Source organism: Cebus imitator, unplaced genomic scaffold (assembly GCF_001604975.1).
Source record: "Cebus imitator isolate Cc_AM_T3 unplaced genomic scaffold, Cebus_imitator-1.0 Scaffold79, whole genome shotgun sequence".
NCBI classification, from domain to species: Eukaryota; Metazoa; Chordata; class Mammalia; order Primates; family Cebidae; genus Cebus; species Cebus imitator.
In genome coordinates, this window is record NW_016107394.1 from 5,208,693 (window position 1) to 5,230,245 (window position 21,553).

General features: G+C 54.9%; 2 protein-coding genes across 8 annotated transcripts in view; both read right to left on the minus strand.

The window, feature by feature from the left end:
* Nucleotides 1–3,713: 3,713 nt before the first annotated feature.
* KLHL35 (kelch like family member 35) lies at nt 3,714–12,132 on the minus strand. Of its 2 annotated transcripts, XM_037740135.1 has the most exons (7): nt 11,755–12,132; nt 10,690–11,562; nt 9,387–9,571; nt 7,481–7,599; nt 6,620–6,808; nt 4,949–5,137; nt 3,715–4,046 (listed from the first exon to the last, which is right to left on the minus strand). In XM_037740135.1, the coding sequence occupies exons 2-7, from the start codon at nt 11,559–11,561 to the stop codon at nt 3,858–3,860; spliced, it is 1,743 nt and encodes a 580-aa protein (XP_037596063.1). In that variant the 5' UTR covers nt 11,562; nt 11,755–12,132; the 3' UTR covers nt 3,715–3,857. The 2 variants fall into 2 exon arrangements, with proteins under 2 accessions (XP_017388499.1, XP_037596063.1); XM_017533010.2 differs by having other exon boundaries at nt 3,714–4,046; nt 10,690–12,132.
* A 3,433-nt stretch (nt 12,133–15,565) lies between these two features.
* GDPD5 (glycerophosphodiester phosphodiesterase domain containing 5) overlaps nt 15,566–21,553 on the minus strand; it is a 90,741-nt gene continuing 84,753 nt past the window's right edge. For 2 of the 6 annotated variants that reach the window (XM_017533011.2, XM_017533012.2), the window contains 4 exons: nt 20,787–20,869; nt 20,249–20,263; nt 17,838–17,950; nt 15,566–16,572 (listed from right to left, as the gene is read on the minus strand). In XM_017533011.2, coding sequence (XP_017388500.1) covers nt 16,421–16,572; nt 17,838–17,950; nt 20,249–20,263; nt 20,787–20,869 — 363 coding nt within the window. In that variant the 3' untranslated portion in view covers nt 15,566–16,420. The remainder of the gene's footprint in view (nt 16,573–17,837; nt 17,951–20,248; nt 20,264–20,786; nt 20,870–21,553) is intronic. The other 4 variants (XM_017533013.2, XM_017533015.2, XM_017533014.2 and 1 more) reach the window with 4 other exon arrangements.

Consider the following 21,553-nt stretch of genomic DNA (forward strand, 5'->3'; position numbering starts at 1 on the left):
CACATCTCTACTAACAATACAAAATTAGCCGTGCATGGTGGTGCATGCCTTGTAATCCCAGCTACTCAGGAGGCTGAGGCAGGAGAATGACTTGAACCCGGGAGGCGGAGGTTTTGGTGAGCCGAGATCACACCATTGCACTCCGGCCTGGGCAACAAGAATGAAACTCTGTCTCAAAACAAACAAACAAACAAAACAAACCAGGCTGGGCGCAGTTGCTCATGCCTATAATCCTAGTACTTTGGGAGGCCGAGGAGGTCAGGAGTTCCAAACCAGCCTGGCCAACATGGTGAAACCCCATCTCTTCTAAAAATACAGTAACAACAAAAAAAAATTAGTGGGTGTGGTGGTTCATGCCTATAATCCCACCTACTGGAGAAGCTGAGGCAGGAGAATCACTTGAACCAGGGAGGCAGAGGTTGCAGTGAGCCGAAATTTTGCCATTGCACTACAGCCTAGGCAACCAAGTGAGACTCTGTATCAAAAAAAAAAAAAAATCCAATATATTCATATGGTAATGAATGTTTCACTTTGTTTTATTTTAAATTTTTGAGACAGAGTCTCCCTGTTGCCCAGGCTGGAGTACAGTGGCACAACTTAGGCTCACGGCAACCGCCACCTCCCAGGTTCAAGTGATTCTGCCTCAGCCTCCTCAGTAGCTGGGACTCCAGGCATGTACCACCACACCTGGCTAACTTTGGCATTTTTAGTAGAGATGAGGTTTCGCCTTGTTAGCCAGGCTGGTGGTGAACTTGGTCTTAAACTCCTAACCTCAGGTGATCCACCCACTTCGGCCTCCCAAAGTGCTGGAATTACAGTTTTTTTTTTTTTTTTTTTTTAATAAATCTTGTTCTTTGGAAGACTACTAAGAGTAGCCATAAAATATCAATTCTTACAAATAGAACCGCTCAAAAAAGAAACTCAAAAACTAAATTTGGGTTCAGTGGCTTCTGAGGGTATACCACCAGTGAAGTCTCTGTCCTCAACAAGGGAGCGAACGGCAGACCCACACACCTGAGGGCTCTGCTCTCGGAACTCCTGGCCTGGCTTTCTGCTGAGTGGCAGCAGTCCCTCTCCCTCATTTGGAGACAAGAACCATGTCTCCATCTAGCTGCAGGCCTCTAGGGCGGGGACAGTATCCCATCGCACTGGGATTCCCCATGGTGGCAATGCCGGTCTCTCCTTCCACACAACTGTGCTGCACTCAGGCTGTTTGTCAGGTTAGCAGAGCCTGGGGGAGACAGCTGGGCCCTGGTCTGAATCCAATGCTAAGTCTCTGTTTCCTCATTTGTGAGGGCGCAGGCGGGCAGCAGTAGTGCCTGCCTTACAGCTGTTACAAGATGTAGTATAGTCAATGGGAAGCCTTGTTCCAGGCATTGGAGGACACAGGTGAAGCTGACACCTTTTCTGCCTCAAGGGGCATCCTATGGGTGTGTCAGGAGAGAATAGAGAGGTCACATAAAAAGAAAGGCCTGGCTATGTGTCCGGTGATAGAGAGGGCAGCAGATAAGGAAGGGGCACAAGGAGAAGAGGCAACTCTGGGGTTGAGGTTATAAAGTGGGCCTGAGTGGACAAAGAGGAGACGGCGTCGGCACTTGCATGACAGCGAACTGGAGGCACGAACAGTCAGTTCGGGGGAAATGGGGCGCTCTGCCTGGCATGCCGGAAGGCTCCAGCCAGCTGAGGTGCCCGCATCTTTGGTAAGAACATGCCCTGGCTCTGCCCCTACCTTTTTCCTGAGTAGTCCAGTGATATGGTGCCTTCTTTGCTTTGTCCTGGGCACTCCCCACGGGGTGGGAGCAGGCAGGCTCCGTGTCCCCACTCCCCTCCCCCTGCTGCCATTATCAGCTGTGTCCAGATGGTCACAGGCTCCCTAATCTGGGATAATCGGAAGGTCGGAGCTCAGCTGGGACCCGGGCCTTTATGCCTGTCATGATGGGCCAGCCCCAGCTGGAGAGACTCTGTAGACAGGGCCCTGGGGCTTTGGAAGAGGGGGTGGGATGTGGGGCTGGCCTTGTGCTGGAGGGAGACGCAAGTAGCAGATGATGATTCCTCTTCCAAAGGCAATCTGAGTACAAATGAGGGGGAGCCTGCAGCTGGGGCCTGGCCAGCTTCTCCAGGCCTCACAGCCACAGGCACAGAACCTCGCAGAATCTGTCTGTGGCATCTTTTGTTCCCTTTCTCTCCCTCTCTGAGCTCACCCCTCCCTACCCAGCAGTTGGTTGTTGCCCCTAGAGCCCCAGACTTTTTGTTTTGTTTTGTTTTTGAGATGGAGTCTCACACTGTTGCCTGGGCTGGACTACAGTGATTCGATGTAGGCTCACTGCAACCTTCGCCTCCCAGGTTTAAGCGATTCTTCTGCCTCAGCCTCCCAAGGAGCTGGGATTACAAGTACCCGCCACCATGCCCAGCTAAATTTTTGTATTTTCAGTAGAGATGGGGTTTCACTATGTTGGCCAGGCTGGTCTCGAACGCTTGACCTCGTGATCCACCAACCTTGACCTCCCAAAATGTTGGGATTACAGGTGTGAGCCACTGTGCCCAGTGCCCCAGGCGTACAATGCCATCAGGAACTTGTGCCCCCATTGACATTGGGCACCTCACAGGATCTGGTGCAGAGCAGGGTGGCTGCATTCTCAGAGGCCTGTGGCTGTGGTGCCCACACCCTGAGCCTGCAGTTTGCTGTGAGCCTCCACTCCGTGGTTGTTCAGGGATTCATTACTTTTTGTTTTTGCCTCTTCCATGAGTGGGGGAGTCCCGACCCCCCCTTGTATCTGGCTCCTAGCAGTGAGTGCTGATCATCTCAATTTTAAGGACGGTAACTTCATCTGGGAGGAGTGTGGGAAGGGATGTGTTTGGGAATGGACACAGGCCTACAGAGGTGTTTGTAACCATGTCTTTCTAAGTGGTGGGAAATAGACATTTTATTATTCTTTAACTGTTTATATATATAATAGGTTCTTTTTATGCATGAAATATTTTATAGTTTTTTAAAAATGCCCACATTACTCTTTTGAAAGTAAATGAGATAATGTATGTCAGAACCTAATACCGAAAGCTATAGTAGTAAGAGGTAGGGCCTTTGGGAAGAGATTAAATTGCTCACGAATGCGGGTAGGGCCTTCCTGAGTTGGATGAGAGCCCTCATATAAGAGGTCGGAGGGAGCTGCCTGGCCTCCCTCTACCATGAGAAGACTCAGCAAGAAAACACCATTTATGAAGCAGAGCACCCTCACCAAACACCAGATCTGCTGGCCACCTGATCTTGCACTTCCCAGCCTTGAGAACTGTGAGAAATAATTTTCTGTTGTCTATAAATCACCCAGTCTAAGGTGTTTTATGATAGTTTTCATACCATTGCAGTCTGTGACAGCTCAAACAGACTGCAATGGTATGAAAGTGCCTCATAAAGAGTACACACAGGGAGCAGATATTGGACATTCCATCTCCAGGAGGGCAGACTGCAGCTGGAACACAGATCCAACAAAGTTTTTGGTTTTTTTGTTTGTTTGTTTGTCTTTGAGATGGATTCTTCCTCTGTCGCCCAGGCTGGAGTGCGGTGGCGCCATCTCAGCTCACTGCAACCTCCACCTCTGGGTTCAAGCAATTCTCTGCCTCAGCCTCCTGAGTAGCTGGGATTATAGGTGCCCCCCACCACGCCTGGCTAATTTTTATTTTTTTATTTTTAGTAGAGACAGGGTTTCACCATCTTGGACAGGCTGGACAAGGTTTTATTTCTGCAAGAAAAGGGACCATCAAGTTAAGGGCTGTTTGCGTGGAGGTGCCATGAGAGAGAAGAGTGTACACCTGAGCTCTGCTTGCCTCTCTGCCTCCTGGCTCAGGCTGTCCAATCTGAGTCACCTGCCCAGGTTCTGGACAATGGTGACACAGCCATGGGAGCTGGTGCAGCGCTGCAGGGATGGCTGGGCCTCGACCTGCCCACTGCTGGGGTCAAAGGTGAAGACCTTATTGGTGCTTTCTCCGCGATCGTCCCGCCCACCAAGGATGTGGACCTTCCCATCACACACGGTGACTCCACAGCTCTCCTGGGTGGACAAACAGAAACACAATTAACTATCAGGTCCAGCCTGTGCTCCTTCTGTCCTTACCTGGCCAGGCCAGATAATAGAACCTTGACCCACAGACTGTGAGCAGGCAATCTGGCCTGCAGAGAGGAAGGAAACTGGATGGACCAGAGTTCAAGCTCTGGCTTGACCCTTACTCAGTGAATGGCCTTAGGCAAGTCACTTAACCTCTCTGGACCCGAGTTTCCCCATCTGCAAAAGGAGAAGAACAAGAGTGCCTTCTTCACAGGGTTTCCTTAACAGTTAATGGGAGTTAAGCATATAAAGCATTTTACATAAAGCCTGGAATATGGTAAGCACACCAGTAACAATAATCTCCATTGCCACCATCTTAGAGTCTTAGAGAAGCCAAAAATCTCACCCTCTTAAGGTCACCAAAGGTCAGAACTGGCAGAGACCACCAGTCCAGCCATACCTGTATAGTCTCTGGAATTTCGGGGGATGGAGATGAAGGTAGGGGAGGCAAGGAACTGCAGGGGCCAGAGCTTCCAGGACTTGGGCCTCATATCACTAGAGAGCAGAACTTAGCAAGTCCCTTTCCTACCCCTTTCCCCATGATTGGTTACCAGCAGTGGGCTTAGGGCAGGAGAAACCGCAGGGTCATTTAGACCAAACTCCCACCCAAAGCCACAGCACTTGGAACTGCAGAGTTCTAGGCTCTGCCTTAACAGGGCCTAGGTGCTGAAGCTCTCTAAGGCCAATCTCCTCATCTGTGAAATGCATGGTTCACTATCACTGAGGACAAAGCTAGAGAACTATGTATAATAAAACCACCAAGCATGGAGTCACACCAGATTCACAAGCTCCAAGAAATAGAGCCTTAGAAATGGCTTCTGCTCTCCTGCCTTGAAGCTTCCACTTACCACAGGGCTGGGGAGGACAGCTGCCTCCCCCCACACATCTGCGCCTGGATGATAGGTAAAGATTTTGCTCATGAGACCCCCCAGGACATAGATGGTGTCATCCAGGGAGACAGCCTCGAGACACCGCTGTGAGAAGGGTGCTGGTGACCGCAGGCTCCACTGGTCTTCCTTGGGGTCAAAGCACTGTACCTGAGGGGCAAGAGGAGCAGTGGTGATGAAGCCTCACTGCCCTCCCGACGCTGCAACTGCCCCACTGCCCACACGCTGCCACCTCTCTCCCCTAGGGGCACTCATTCAAAACAACATTTGCCAAATGTCCACCAGGCCCGAGCCAGCATCTGGGAGGGAAGGGGAGAGCCACGGTTCCTGCCCTCAAGGGCTCTCCATCTAGTTCTATGTTTTATCCTCTGCCTCTGGACTCCCTTTGTCCAAAGCCTCCTCATCTTTCAAGGTCCTGCTCAAATGCCACCCCATCCTTACAGGCTTCCCTGGTGTTTCCACTCCTCCTCCCCTCACTGGAACAGCCTCTCCTCTGATGGAGAACACAGGCGCCTCATGTGAGATGAATCACAGGAGCACATCATACAGAGCTGGGAGAGGTACCGTCTGCTTTAGGGTTATAAAGGGTTATAAAGCAGACCCCCCCACAGGGATGTGTTCCTGGCTGCATACACTGTCAGCTCTCTTTTCCTGGTGCTCTCAGGTCATAAGATTCCAACTGAGGTATCTTGCAGTCCTATTCCTACAGCTGTCCACATGCCCATGGGTGTTTCTGATGCCCTTAACAGTTTTTATGCAGTTGCCTGCTCACCTCACTCTGTTTCCTCAACTGTTTCCTTGGGGACCCCCCACAGCAGCATATAATAAATCAGTGCCACACAGGATGGTGTTAAATGGGGCCTCCCACCATGAGTGCCCATCACTTGGCTCCAGGAGGGTTTGCTGGAAGAATGTGGTCAGGGAATAAAGAAGGCTGGGCACAAATTTCCTAATTTGGGAAATAGGTCTCAGGACCACAGGCCTATGAGCCATCAGGGGAGGGAAGGAACTGCTATAATAAAGATTTTTATTTGCAGAAAGCCTAAATATCCAACAATAAAAGATGAGTAGACTCTAGTTCATCCACCAAGTGGAATAGTACAGACTTTGAAATAACAGCTGTAAAGTTGCTAAGCACGTGGAAAGTGCTCATACTTAAATTAGAATAAAAAGCAGGATGCAAAATTCTACTAACAGAACACAAAATTGTAAGAAAAACAAAAATCAATTCAGTGGAAGCCTGGAAGGCAATGTACCAAAATATTAATAGCAGCTCTGCCTAAACAGTGGGATTATGGGTGATTTTTTTTTCTATTCTGTGTTTTCTAAGTTTTCAGTAATGAGTGTATTATTTTTGGAATGGAACAAAAGCATTTCAACTATCTTGCCCTTAATTTTTAAAATCTATGAAACTTACATGACACCAGCCCAAACATTTGAGTCTTGGTATGCTGCTGACCCACTGTGTGACCTTGGGGTCATTTTTTCTGCTCATTTCCTTGCCTGAAACATGGAGGTGATTTGTCTGGGCTGTTGATGGGATTAAGTAAAGAAATGGACAAGGGCATGGAAATGCCCAGCTCTGCGCCTGGCACACACTGGGCGCTGCAGCCTCCCGACGCCCGCGCCCACCTTGTCAGTGTTGACGCCGTCCTGCCCGGCACCCCCGATCACGAAGAGCTGACCCGCGCAGGACGCCACCGCTGCCGAGCTCACGGCCTCCGGGAGGGGTGCGGCGGCCGCCCAGGTGTTGGAGAAGGGGTCGTAGCGCTCCACGCTGCGCAGGCGCCTCAGGCCGTCGAAGCCACCCACCGCGAACAGCTGCAAGTGAGGACATGGGCCAGGGCGCCAGGAGTCAGGGCCTTAGGCCCCTCGGCCTCGCTGCTTCAGTCTTAACAGTTTTTGAGCTGAAAACTAACCTGTCCCCAACCCAGCTTCAGTACCAAACCAACCCGGAAGCCTAGCGCTGCCACCACCTGGGCGTCCTCCACACAGTTGCTGTACATCCCTGAGCCGGTTTCCTCTCATTTACCGGGGATAATAAGACCTGCCTCTCTCTAGGATGGGTACTGAATGCGGGTTAGAGCTGTAGAATACCTGACACCAAGCTGATGCTTAATAATAATAACTAGTATTAAGACTTTACCACCCCACTTAATGATTCTAAGAAGCATTTTTATTTGTGTTTCTGGATTCGGGATGTAGCTTACAAAGATAATTGACAGATTCTTTTTGTCTTGAGTGGCAGAGTCGACCTTCGAACCTAGACTGTATGGCCCCAGAGCCTACACCCTTGACCATCAGGCTGTTACTGTTACAGTAATTGCTATTATTATTAGCATCAGTATTATTATGTGACCTTGGACAAGTCTCTTTCTTTTTCGGGGAGCCTCAGACCCTTCTTACAAAAAGAGGGTTTTAGAGAACCTCCCTCCAGGACATCCACAGATCTGTACCTTGGGTCCCAGGGCAGCAGCTGCAGCTCGTGCCTACCTGCCCCTGCACAACTGCCATCTTGTGCCTCCACCTGCCCTTGTGCAGAGAGGCTACCTTGATCCAGGTGTGCAGATGGGAGCTAAACATCCACACATCGTGACTGTTGATGTGGCCTCCTAGGGAGAGAGAAGCACCTGTTGCCCACAGCTGTCTTGCTATCCCCAGCACCCCCAAAGGGCTAGAAACTAGGGCCCCCAGATCCAAAAGAAGGGTTAAGGGAAGGCAGCAGGAGGAGTTCCCCTTGAGCTGGTGTAAGACTCTGGGCCTGTGACCCAGACAGTGTGCTCTGAGTAAGTGGTGAGAAGGTCTGAGTTAGGACTCTTGAAGGGAGAAGCCTGAAAGATTCAGGAAGAAGGGGCTGGTTTTCATTGGGCAGTGGTGGTGTGTCAGGCTCTGTGCTCCGAGGAGCAAAGAAGGGACTGCTGTACTAAAGGTAAGAGTACAAAGGGTACCCAAGGCAAACATCTGGAATGTGCTGGGGACCCAGGAAAAGCAGAGCAACCTGCATTGGGAGCCAGGAGGGGTAGAGGGTGGCCCAGTAACCCTCCCTTCCTTCTGCCTTCACCTGCACAATTTCATTTCTGATCTCATCCCTCCATGAGGTATTGGGAATACTACACCAAATTTACATCCAAGAAACTCAGATGAGGCTTAGAGACCAGCAACGACCTGAAGACTACATGGCCTTTTGTCAGAGCAATGGGCAGAACCAGAGCTCCTGGCTCCAGGCCCAGCATTGGTGCTGCTGGAGGACATGGCATGCCCTATAGGACCAGACACTGGGGATGCAGGCTGTGGACTTTTTCTTCCCATGCCTAGCCACCCTGGGGATCTTGGTCAGGGTTTCACCTCTGAATGGGAGCCTCCCTGCAGACAACCCTAACTGTACCCCTAAACCTGCGCCTGTGACCAGAGCCACATCTGTTTGGTAGCCCCATCTTTGTTGTATTTCTAGTGGCACCCAACAGAGGCCCCACATGTTGCTCAGAGCCATTAACGACCTTGGATAAATTGTCCAGTGGTAATGTGTGGTCTCTGAGGCCTCCACGGCTTATTTTACTGCTCCTTATCCTTTGCAGGCACCCATAACTCACTACAACATCAAGTTCAATCTACTTAGCCCCAGACTCAAAGCCTCCCTGATCTGACTCCTGCCTCACCTATGATACTCAACCTGTGCTTCAGAGCCCCAAGTGCCCAGGGTTCCTTTCTGCATGTCTTTGCCCTTGTGCCTCTGCCTATACTGTTCCCTCCAACTCTCAAGGTCCAGCTGTAAAGTCGTCCCTTCCATGAAGCTGGGATAGATTCCCTGAGTGGCATTCCAGATCATCTGGGGACTCTGAGAGTTCTGATCACATTCTGCCTGGTGGTAAAGTGAAGTCTGTCTCTCCTCTGCAGGACACCAGGGGAGCAAGGGCTGTGTTTTATGCTTCTCTGAGACTTTAGGGACTGAGCCTCAGGGAGGACACAGTTTGTTGGTATCAAACAGCTTTGTGTTCCTCCTAGCTTTGCCATTTTTGAGACAACTGGGGAAATTCTGAGCCTCTTTGAGCCTTCCTCATCTGCAAACAGCATTGTATGGGGAATAAATGATAACCAATGTAAGCTGCTTAGCATAATGTTTGGCACACAGTAGGCTAGATGAAGTGATTATTAATACTAACACGAACTGAATTCCCTAGGAAGACGGCTCAGAACAAAAAGTAATCATAGGAATTGAAATTGACATTGCTGAATAAAGGGCGGGTCACCCCCGTATTTTCTGCTCACTTCAGCCAATAACTGTAGGCTATCAGAAAACATCCCGCCTTCCTCTCCCGATTGGAGGGAAAAGCAAAGGGGGAGGATTGCGAGAGGCGACTAGCCAATCCCGTGTGAGCTCCCGTTGCGGCCCCACCCTCACCAGAGACGTAGACGTCATTGCGGAGAGCACAGGCGGCGAATTCTGAGCGAGTGTAGCCGGGCAGGCTGGGCAGTGGGGTCCACCGCTGGCTCTCTGGGTGGTAGGCATCGGCGAAGGGTAGCTTCAGGAGACCTTTGCGGTCGCAACCGCCGATGACCACGATCACTTCAGCTAGGTCCATGAATCTGGCGTGCGGATAAGCCCAGTGCCTGTTGGGCCGCACCCAAGTTCGGCCCTCTGTCACCCTCTCGACCACAATGCACTGTCCCGCTTCCTTTCATGCGCTTCTGCCATCACCCCACCCACCGACCCTCAGGTCCCACTCCCGCTGGACTCTGCCACTTCCAACTTTCCCTGCGGGTATTAATGGGAAGAGAATCGCTAATTCTTACTGCATTCTGCTGACCTCTAAACTACAGAAAAAACAATCCTTACAGATCCCTTGCCCTCACCTAGAAAAATCACCTTGTTTAATCCGTATGACAGTTCTATTAGTAGGGATTATTACCCCTTTCACAGAGGAGGAAACTGAGGCTCACATACCATGGCGTGCCCAGTCATGCAGCCATTAAGCGACAGAGCTGTAATTCAAGCCCAGGTTTGTTTGTGGGCTAACTCATCTTCAGCACCCTTTTCTCACCTCCAACCTCTGATTCTGCTGCCTTCCTCCTATGACATCCCCTCATCCCTAATTCCATTGAGCCAGATAACTCACCCTTTCAGCAAACCATGCTTCCCTCTCACTGACCCCTCAGGCATCTGACCCCACCAGAATTTCCATACCCTTTAGCCACTGGTTTTCTAATTCCTTTGGCACATACTAAGCATCTGTGTCCCAGGCCCTGAGCTTACCGTTAGAGATAGTGTGGTTCCTGGGGGCGTGACTGAGGACTACTCTACCCAGTCTCCCAGTCCAGCTTTCCATGGGTGAGGCAGGCCGCTTTCACTCTTTCCCCACGCCCCTGCCTATTTCCATCCCTCATTAGTCTGCGAGCTCCCAGAAGGCAAAGAGTGTTTCCAAATCACTTCCGCGTCCCTGTAACCTGCACAGAACTTGCGTAGAGTAATAAGTACTCTCACGGTTGCAAGGAGGAAAGTGTGCCCCAGGTGTGGGATCTCTGCATCTCCCTGACTAACCTGTTAACTCTTCAAGGGCAGAATTCTGAGCAAAGAGACTCTAAAATGTTCAACGAGTGACTGAATATAATCAAGAGGCAGTACTAAAGGATGGTGAAGGAATGAATGAACGGTGGAAGAAGGTGGGAAGAACGGAGGGCGGGAGGCTAGGAAACGACGGCCGTACCTCCGCGGCCGGGCCCGCAGCGCGCCGGCCTCGCGGCCCAGGATGAAGCAGGTGCGGGCCTCGAGCAGCAGCGGGCGGCACTCGCCGCAGGCCTGCAGCAGCTCGTCAGCCTCCACCTTCTCCAGGAAGTAGGCGGGCGCCAGCAGTGGCAGGCGCACGTGCTCCAGCAGGCGTCGCAGCTGCCCGCGGCGGGCAGGCGCGTCGTGGCGCACCCAGCGCATGGCCGCCTCGAACACGGCCTCCTCGCGCGCCACGCCCAGCGCGGGGTCCGCCAGCAGCGCCGCCACCTCGTCGGGCGCCAGCTCCAGGAAGTCGGCGTGGCGCGCCACCTCAGCGAAGGCCTGGCGCAGGACCCGGCCGCAGCGCTCGGCCAGCGGGGCCAGCGAGAAGGCGGCGGCCACGCGGCGCAGCGCCAGACTGTTGGCGGCGCGCAGGCGGCCCTCGAGAAATCGCACGCAGGCCTCGCGCAGGCCCGCCACGCCCAGCCGCTCCGCCAGCGCCAGCACGGCCGCCGCCTCGTCCTCCGCGCGCAGCCGCGCGCCCGCGCCATACACGTAATCGAGCACCACGGCCAGTGCCGCCGCCGTCCCGGCCGGGCCGGAGCCCGGCGCGTCGGGCACCACGGGCACCACGGCCGGGACGCGCTCGGGTCGCCCGGCCGCGAACAAGCTGCGGAAGTAGGCGCTGCCCGCGCTGAGCGCCGCGCGATGGCAAGGGAAGTCGCGGCCGCCGGCGCGCAGCACAACGTCGGTGAGGGTGCCGCTCCGCCGGTACGCGTTGAGGGTCTGCAGCACGCGCTGCGCGTGGCACTGGCCCGCACACGGCGGCTCGCAGCCCGGCTCCGACTCCTCCGGCCCAGGGGCTTCCCGCATCCTGCCGGGGAGAGAACACAAACAACGTCGGGGAAGCCACGTGGCTGCGCCGGGGAGAGGGAACCGTCCTCATCCGTTTATTCCCTCCCTTGACCATTCCATCAGCGACTCCCCCCTCCGTCTACCGTCCAGGTTCCTTATGGCGACAGTGACCCAGCCCTGCCTCACCAGCACGACATTCTGCCCTGCGTACCCACTCAGACACAGTGCCCTTTTCGGTTCTTCAGACTTGCTAAGCGTTTTCCTATCGATATATGCAGGAGACAGATGGCGCGCTCTCAAATAGGGTAATCGGAGGAGGGTCTAATAAAGGAACGATTTCCAACAGCGGAGGCGGCGTTAGGGACTCCAGCAGCGGTAGGGCGGTGCGGCAGGCTGCTAACAGCAGGGCGCCTTGGCCGCCCGGGGTCTGAATCGGTAGGGCAGGGAGGTTACTGGAACCTGGAAATATATCTGTGTAAGGAAGATCCCGTGACGAGCTGAAGCCCTGGGTGGAGGGACTCAGGCTGCCCCACAGAGACCCAGTGTGTGCGTGTGCAGGGGAGAGAGGGTACAGTAACTCCACAGTCCTCTGCTCAGTCCAGCCTGTCTCCTGCGGATCTCTGGTAGGTGCTTGGCACTGACCACACCCTGAGCACTCCCCCGACAGACAGAATTCATACACACAGCATTCGCGCAAACGGTTTCAACAAGTATTTATTGGGAGCCTTTTCAGTGCCAGGCAGTGAGAAAGACAACCATAGTTTGGGTGTGCCCGGAGCTCCCAGCCTGGCGGGGTTGCCTCAGGCAGGCACCGAGTGTTAGGGGAGTTCATAAGAAGGGGTGCTGAACCCGGGTGGAAGGGAGTCAGGGAGGGTGTCCCTTCCAGCTGAGGACAATTCTGAAAGGAGGGCAGCTTAGAGCCCAGGCTGAGGGAAGCTGGCCCTGTGTCTAGTGAGTTCTCTTGGTGTTCTCCAGGTAGCAGCGTCAGGAAGTGGAAAGAACTCTAGGGACAAATGGGGATTCTAACCCTGTCCCTGCCACTGGCTCACGGTGTGTGGCCAAGGGAAGTCACTCCTCTCACCTGCCTGCCCTGGCCTCAGTTATCTCATCTGAATGGGATCATAATGCCTACCTCCCAGGGCTGTGGCTTCATGACTGTTACATGGGTTGTATGAAAAGTGCTAGCACATAGTATGAGCTACATGAGTGTTTCCCTACATTGTTTTTACTCAAGAGGAATCGAGGACACTGTGTGTGCCAGTTGCTTTTATAGACATGATTTAATTTCATCCTCACAACCCTGAGAATTTTCTTTAGCCCACCCCTGCCCCTTTAGTTTTGACATAAGGGAAACAAGCACACACAGGACTCCTGCCCTTCAGAGGTTTGCAGCCAGGCTCAGCGGAGGGTGTTGTGAAGGCACTCTGCAGACTGAGGGGCTGGGCCGTGCTGGTTATGATTTGGCCATTATGGACACGCACCTCTGCTTGCACACCTCCAGGGACAGGGAGCTCCCTCCTATCCGTCAGCTTACTCTAGAAGGCTCAGGTCCACCCTCTGCTCCCTGCCTCTCCTTCCATCCTTCAGCTCCCAGCTGCTCTGCCGCCTCTGGAGGTCACATCCTGCTCAGTGTCAGCCTGGCTTTCATGCCCTGGTCATCCTGGGCAGTGGATCCCCTGCCCAGCATCATGAGAAATGAGCTCCCTGGTGGGCAAGAAAGTTAACCACTTTTTTTTTTTTTTAAAGATGGGGTTTCACCATGATGGCCAGGCTGGTCTTGAACTCCTGACCTCAGGTGATCCACCCACCTCGGCCTCCCAAAGTGCTAGGATTACAGGCGTGAGCCACCGCGCCCGGCGAAAGTTAACTACTTCTGCCCAAGTGGAGAGCCTGGATCCTGAATGCACCTGGCTCCAGGGTTTGCATGCCACACTTGCCAGGATGGGGTATGTCCCAAGGAGCAGCCAGGACTGATCATGCTGCAAACAGTCTGTCCTCCACTGGCCCAGAAAGCAACTACGCTCTGAGTTGAGACCCAAGAGGACAGGTCTCATCAGCATAAGGATGGACTTCTTCCAGAGGTGTCCCACAGCACAAGCAGTTCCCTGGGGAGGGAGAGTCCCCTCCTAGAAGTGTGTCAGTATTTTTTCATTTTACTTTCTACTGCACTGGGCACTCTGGACACACAGGGTCATCGGATCCAGCATTCACTCTGGGGATCCCCAGTCTGGGGGCTGAAGGACACCCAGTTGGAACACGGAAGGTAAAAATTCCCAGGTAGAGCTCAATGGGTATCCTCCCTTCTAGGCTGAATCTAGGCACTTCAAGCCAGGGGTCATGATGCAGACTGAAGGACCCAGGCTGTAGAAGTTAACTCGAACATGCCACTATCACTGTCTTTTTCTCACATCCACATCCACTCACACAAACCCACACTCGGACTAGTAGACACCCCGCGGCCGGCAGCCCTGCAGCGTAAGCCTTGCCCCTCACACCTGGCGCTTACCTGGCCACGCCCTCTCCCAAGTGCTCCGAAGCTGCTGCTCTCAGGTATCACTCCGGTCTGTGCCTGCTGCCCACACCCCTAGCAGCCCAGACTCCAGTGTTCCTGCCGCTGTGCCTGACTGCTCAGGCTCAGCTGCGGGAGGACAAAGGGGCTGGACGCCAGGAGGAAGGGGGAGGGAGGGGAAGGGAGAAGCGAGTGGGGAGGGGGATGTTGGGCTTTTGTTCCATTCTTGGACTAGCCCTGGGAGAGAGGCAAAGAAAGGGGCGTAAGAGTGGGATTGACTGTGTGCAACTCCAGGATTTGGTGTGCCTGGGTTTGGGGGTGACCTGGTGCTGCCCTTGTTCCTGAACGAGGGTGGGTTTGAAGGTGTATGGTGCTGGAGTAGGGATGTGGGAGGGGTGTCATCATGCAGTTGTGGGCATGGAGGTTCCAGGGTGACTGTGTGTAATTGTGGAAGTGCATGGAATAAAGTGACGGTGTAGCATTGGCTGGGTGTGGACATGTGGCTGTGTGACCACGAAGATGCCAACGTGACTAAGCATGTGTGGGGGCACAGTGGCTCTGAGTCTTACTCCCTTAGCCCAGAGAGAGGTGGGAGCTTACCTCTGCCCCAGGAGGCAGAGCACCTGCCAGGCATTCAGTAGCACAGACAGGAGGGCCAGTCCTCAAGGTTACTGTGGGGGTCCAGTGGAGCTTCCAACATTTGCAGGGGGCTTTTTTCCTTTTTACCTATAAGGTGCCAGAATCTCCTAGACTCAAGAATTCTATTCAGAAGATCCCTGTTTGGAAGAGACATACCACTTGGCAGGCTGAGGCTGGGGCTCAGCCTCCCCTTTTTCCCTCAGGACACACCCATGACCAGGACAAAGAGGGGAGTTATACAGGCCTGCTCCAACTCCACCGCTGACCCCTGCCCACAGGCAGCAGAGGCTCCAAGGGTTGAAAGGAAAGGACACCTGTGGTCCCAGGGCTGGACTTTGGCTTTCAGCCCAGGCGCCCCCCAGTCCTGGGCATGGGCCCTCCTCAGGCAGGTCCAAAGCTTGGAGAAGTCAAAGCCAAATCCCTGCCAGGAAGAGGTCTCCTGAGCTAAGGGCTTGTCCCAGCATTGCCAGGAGGCTCACAATGCCTTTGTGTGGCTGCGAGGGCACCTGCCAGTCCCACTGCCATTGGACCTAGGAGCCCTCCCACTCTGTGTGTCATTCCTAGCTGCTTATGGGAGGCACACACATGCGCTGGGGCAAGAGTCTGAGTGGGATTCTGGCTTGGCCTGTTCTAAGTTGTGTGGCCTTTGGAAGTCACTTTACCTGTCTAAGACTGTCTCCCCATACACCATGTGAGGATACCGGCTCCCAGCCATGGGCATCGTTTCGGACCCAGGGAAGAGGAGGCACCATCCTGCCACTTTCCCATTCATTCCTGAGAATGGTTCCTTCTCAAATCGTAGGGTCAGAACTGAAACCTAGACCCAGCACGCTTGAACCCCACGCCTGCTGGCAATTCAGAGACAACACACATAAAGATGGCAGCTTTAATCGTATTGGCCGAGGCCCTTGGGTTCCCTCTGTTGTGGGCCTATTTAGCCACACACCCACTCTGACCATGTCCAAAACACTTTTCCCAGGTGGGCCCTGCCCTGTGGCCACTAATGTGGGAAGCTGAGGTCACATCAGTCTGTGGACTCCTGGGTTGAGGGACCCTTCTGCCCTGAGGTCTGCTGGACACTTGGGCATGGGATTCAGTAGTCCTGAGCTCTCACTTCTGGCCATCTCCAGCTGCTCCCAGGGGACATGCTCAGGCCTGCTCCTGGGGCAGGGGGCTAGCGGTGGCATGAGGTGGGGAGGAGGACGTGTCTCCACACTGCAGCTGGCTTCCTCCTGGGCCGAACCTCCTTGTGCTTTGAGACTGACAGGAAGAGCAGAGTTGCTTCAGGTAGAGGCCTGGCCCAGGCCCGTGGGGCAGGATAACAACGGAGAACTCAGTGGCCTCATAGCAGACAGGAGGACAGATGGCACAGGTGAGTATCCGCACCCTCCATTGTCACAGGGGTATGGCATGGCCCATGACCCATCAAAGCTTCAGGTTGGGATATAGGAGAGGGCCTCAGAATGGGGGGACCAAGCCCTAAGTCCCATACTTCCCAGAAGGAGCCCCAGGCCTGTGGGGGCATCTGAGAGGCTTGAGTCCTGGGCCAGCTGGGCTCAAAGGACAGGAGTCTCCCTCAAGAGAGGCTGTGGCGGACAAGGGGCTGGATCCCACGAGGAGGCTGTGGAGCCCGCTCCCAGAGCACTCCGAGTTCAGACACGCTTCTGCCAGCTCTCCTAGGCTCCCCTGGCTTCTGTGTCAGGTACAGGTGGGACAGACATGCCTTCAGCTAACGCCCACTCCTCTCTGTGAGGGTCTTGGCACGGCTGCCACCCCCTCGGGGGCCCACAGGGGTGGCGGTGCTGTTGGCGTATGTGTCGTAACTGTTGTCTGAACACACGGAGAGCTCGTCGGACACCTCTACGCCATCGCTGATCTCTGCTGGGCCAGAGGGAGACAGAATGTGAATTGGGGAGGAGGCAGTCATGAGAATGGCTGACAGACAGGGTGGGAAGGCTGCACCACCCAGCCAGGCACTTGGAGGTGGATGAAACCACTGGGCTCAGGTTGACATTGAGCCTGGCACTCAAAGCCCCTTTGGTCTCTGCTGAGCACTCTAGCTTCGCCTTTGTCTGCTGTCCCCTGGGACTCCACTTTGCAGCTACAGAAAACCACCTGTGCCCCTGAGCTTGGCACCCATGTGTCCACTCTTCTAAGGGCCTTGGTGTGTGTCGGCCCCTCTCTCAGGAGTGACTTCCCCAACAACACCTCCTTTTCCTATAGTGTGGCTCATGTCTTCTCTTCTGTCACTCAGCCTCCTGGGAGCCTCATCGGAGCCCCAAGCTGGGTTGGGGCCTCCTCATGGCCACCCCAGCCCCTGCTTCCCTCTGTCTGGCCACATTCTGTATGGTTGCTGCCCGGGCCCCCGAAACACCTCAAGGACAGGGGTGTGCTCTAGGCATCTGTGTCCCCAGGGTGTGGTAGAGTGTTGGGCACAGAGCAGAGGCTCAAGAAAGCTCTGCTGAGTAGATCTCGCCCCCATGGAGCTGCCTCACTTCCTTCTTGGTGCCCAGGCAAGCGGTGCTCCCTTGCCACCTCTGCACACATGCCATGCCCATCTGGAATGTCCTTCCTTCCCTGAGTTCACTCAGCCCTCATCTTGAAGCCTTTACCCAAGCACCTCCTCCACATCCTCCCCATCTCAATGTATCAGGCACCCAATGCCTTCCTCACTGCCCAGGCAGTCTGACCACACACCCTCCCCCAGCACTCCCAGTGCAGGAACTCAACTTCCCATGCCTCTGTTAATGCAGCTGCCGCCTCCATCAGCCTGGGAATGTTGACAGGGACTGGCAGAGAGCAAGGATGAGGCCAATTTTGTAGGATCCGAGTACAAACCAGGCAAAGTGGGATGGGCCTTCAAAACAAGACTCCTCTCCCTGTCCCACCCCTGCCCACCAACCATGACACCGAACCATGGTGGATGACACTGAGTGGATGACTGTGTGTGGCGGGGTGTGTGTTTCCACACTTGTGCTTGTGCCTTTGTGTGTGGGTATAATACCAGTGGGTTTGTGTATGTCTGTGCCCGTATCCCTACCCCTATGTGCTGCATGTGAATGTATGTGCATACACATCTGTTTGCATGGGGGGGTGTAGACAGCTGAGCCCAGGGCCTGCCTCAGCCTGTCTACAGGGCTGTGCACCTGAGAAGATGAGCTTCTCCTTCATGATGCTGACGTCCCGGCTGGTCCGGCGCACCGCGGCGCTCAGCATGATCTGCTCAGGGTTGTAACTCCGTATGCCACCCAGGCGCCACCTGCAGAGACGGCCCCATGGGCATTAGGTCCCTCCCACCCCTTCCTTGGAGCAGGGACCCTGCCTACTTCCAGAGCCTCCCTGGATGTGGCCTGAGAGGCCAGCAGGACTCTTGTCCCACTGTACAATGGGGAAACAGGCCCAGAGAGGGCGGAGCTGAGGCTTGAATCAGAGCCTACTGACTCTCAGCCAGGGCTCCCCAGCTTCCCTCTTACCTCCAGAGCTGTCAGTCAGCAGCCCTGGCCCAGGACTAGGTTTGGTTAGTTCTGTCTCAGGTGTCCCCAGTTATGCACCTGGCTCTCTGAATGCGACAGATTTGGGAGCAAGCAGGAAGAGCTCAGTAGGCATTCTGTTGAGTGTCCCCCCCTAAGCTGGGGCACACACCAATCTCGGAGTCCCAGCTGATTGATGTCTCTGATAGCTCCACCATCATGACCAGGGTAAGCGAAGCCAGAGGGGAGACCCCCTGAGAGGAAGGGAAGGAAAGGTGGAGGCACGCAGTAGGGGGCTTTGCCCAGAGCTGGTCTGCACAGGTTCCCAAGGCAAGGGGGTTCGAGTGACTTGGAGTGGGGCCAGCTGCTGCTCTGTCCTGGCAGTTCTAATGGGGAGGGGAGCATGACTCCTCTGATGGCAGAGACAGGTGCAAGGTAGGGGTAAACTGACTCAAGAGTGGGCTGGGAGGTGAGGCATGCACAGGGCATGCAGGGACCAGGCACTGAGTGGAAAGGACTCAGGGTCCTGTGCCCAGCCGAGGCCACTGTCTTCACTACCGTGGTTCCTCTGAACTAACCCCAGGTCCCTGGCCTCTGAACTTAGACCCTTCCTGGGACCTAGGCAGAAGGATCATTGGACTCTTAACCCTGTCTCCTCCAAGAGGAGTGGGTGATCAGCTTGGGAACAAGAACCCAACTGCCTTAGGGACTGAACCCTGCTTGGGGGATGGAGGGAGTCAAGACTCCACAAAAAAACAATTGTAAATTTCTAGATGGGGTCAGCGCAGCAGAAGTGGACAGACAGATGGACAGGCTGATGGATGAGCAGAGCAGGCAGACAAGGAGAAAGCAGGAGGTAGGGGTGGCACGAACACTCTGGCGGGGCTGGCTGCCCTGTGAGTCATTGAGGGCAGCGAGCAAGTCTCTCTCTGTTCATTGCTGTGCCCGACACCATCAGTGCCTGCCGTGTCCCGGGAGCCTGACCTGTACTTGTTGAGTAAATTAATGAAAGAATAAGGCCCGAAGGGAAATGATATCCCTCCCCCTGGCCTTGTCCCCCAGGGTCTCTTCTGCCATCAGTCCTCTCCTGATCCCCAGGAAGCAATGACACCATCCTGGCTGTCTGAGCAAACCCAGCATGTCTGGGCCAGCCGCTGAATCTCCATGGGGTGGCCTCCCCGGCACTCTGGGGCTCCACATGAGAAGGCCAACTCCTGCTGCAGGCATAGCACTAGACCCAGCAGCAGCCAGCATGCGTGGGTGCTGGTCAACTGGGTGAACAGAGGAATGACTCAGGGAATGTACCACAGCCAGGGACAGCATCTCCTAGAAGCTGGTTGGTGAAGCTGCCTGACCCAGGAGGGTCTAAGGCACTAGACAGAGGGAGACTTGGGTCGCTAAGCTCTAGGTCTCATCCTGGAAATTCACGTTGAAACCCAGGACAGTGTCAGGCCAGGGTCTCTTAGCCAGGCACATCCAGAACCGGAAGCTCAGCCACTGTGGGGTCCCCTGAGGGGAATGAGAAAAACGCTGTGTGTCGGGGAGCAAAGCAGGGATGGGTGTCAGACAGAATGTAAAGAAGAGACAGAAAGAGATGGGAGAGGCAGAAAAAGATAAACAGGAAGAGTAAACAGTGGTAGAGGCAGAGCCAGGGAGGGAGAATATTGGAAGACAGAGACAGAAACTTGGTAGGGTCTGCCCTGGGCAGGTCGTGAAGGCCCTGGTGAGTGCCGGAGGCAGGGGGATGGGGGTGCCCAGGCAGGGTCCCCTCTCCCAGAGGGAGACACTTTGGTGCAGAGACAGGCCAGGTCAGGATGCTGTCAAGGAAACACTGGTCCCCACCTGCAGAAATGGCCACGGAAACAGGGAGCAGAGGGACACACACGGCGGCGGGAGGCAGCGGGACAGGAGGAACAGAAAAGGGGATTGCAGGGGTGGGTGAAGGAGGCTTCAGGCGAGGGCACTGTCTGCGAGGTGACCCAGGCACAGGGCTTGGTGCACGGCAGGTTTTTAGACAGAACTGGAGAAAGGCATGGCAAGAGGGAGAAAGAGGAACAGGAGGAGGAGGAAGACCACACCGGAATTACCTGATCAAGTGATAGCTGTGAGATGCCAGAGTGCAGCAGAGAGAGGGGGAGGGGGAGAGAGGAGGGACATGCGCCGATCAGAGCAGGATGGGACAGAGAGAGAACGTCAGTCAAGAATAAAATCCCGGCCCCTTAGTTTCTGGCTGGGTAGGGGCCCCGGGCTGGCCCTAGACCCTCCCTGGGACCAACCACACCTCCCCACTGAGCACTCCCCAGCTACCTTGCTGAGGGCTGGTGGGAACCCATGCCCTGGCTAACGGGTGAGCAGGCCAGCCCAGAGAGGAGCTGAAATTCATCTAAGCCCACACAGCCACTCAAGGCAGAGCTTGGCTCTGGACACCATGTTCATTCCAGAAGCCACCCAGCCTCTGTCCGAGGGAGGGAGGGAGGATGGGGCCACCAGAGTGTTGCTTCTCCCCTGGTCAGGCCTGCTCCTGGCTGGGGGCCCAGACTTCAGGAGCAGGTTCACCTGGCTGGGGCAAGGGCTGGGCCTGCTGCAGGGTAGTGACAGCCACGGAAGTGGTCAAATCCTACTCACTTCTGGAGCACGAAGATGCCCACGATGAGGGTGAAGGAGATCAGGTCGGCAGTGACCCACATGAGACAGTACTCGTCCGGGGGCTGTGGACAGACGGCCCAAGGCCAACTTCCAGTCATGGCCAGTCCAGACTGAGGTTCCAGACTAAGGGTCCGTGGGCCAGAGGACCCCACGTGGCCACTGGGGAAGGGCAAGGGAGGACCCTGAGGGAGTCTGGGGGCAGAAGATTTCATTTTGCAGGCATGGGCTCCGGGTGCTGTGGGCCTGGGGGCCGGGGTGTGTCTGTGTGCATGTGTGCTCTCAGGGTAGCAGGGGACTGTATGGTGCTCAGGGCAGAGGGGGCGTGTGCTAGGCCTGCAGGTCTGTGTGCCCAGGGGCCTCAAAGCAGGAGCCAGATACTGAAAGACAGTGGCCCTGCCCTCCATCCCTCCTGACTCATCCCAGCAGTCTTGCCCTCTTTCCCCTGGCTGCCTTCCCTTCACCCTCCTCTCCCACATAACCATCCACGCTTGGGTCTGATTCATTGGCACTGCATTCTCTCAGCCATAAGGACACCCTCTGTCTGCCTTCCGTGTGCTCAGGGAGGTGGCAGTGGAGCCACTACCCCACTGTCAGAAGGGAGGTCAAGAGCCCCCCAGCTCCCTGGGGCAGAACAGGGATGGGAACCCAGCCATCTGCAGGTGTTCGGTCAACCAGCTAAATAGCATTTTATTTGCTGTTCTCTGAGCAGATTTTAATGTTTCCTACTCTTTTTTTTTTTTTTTTTT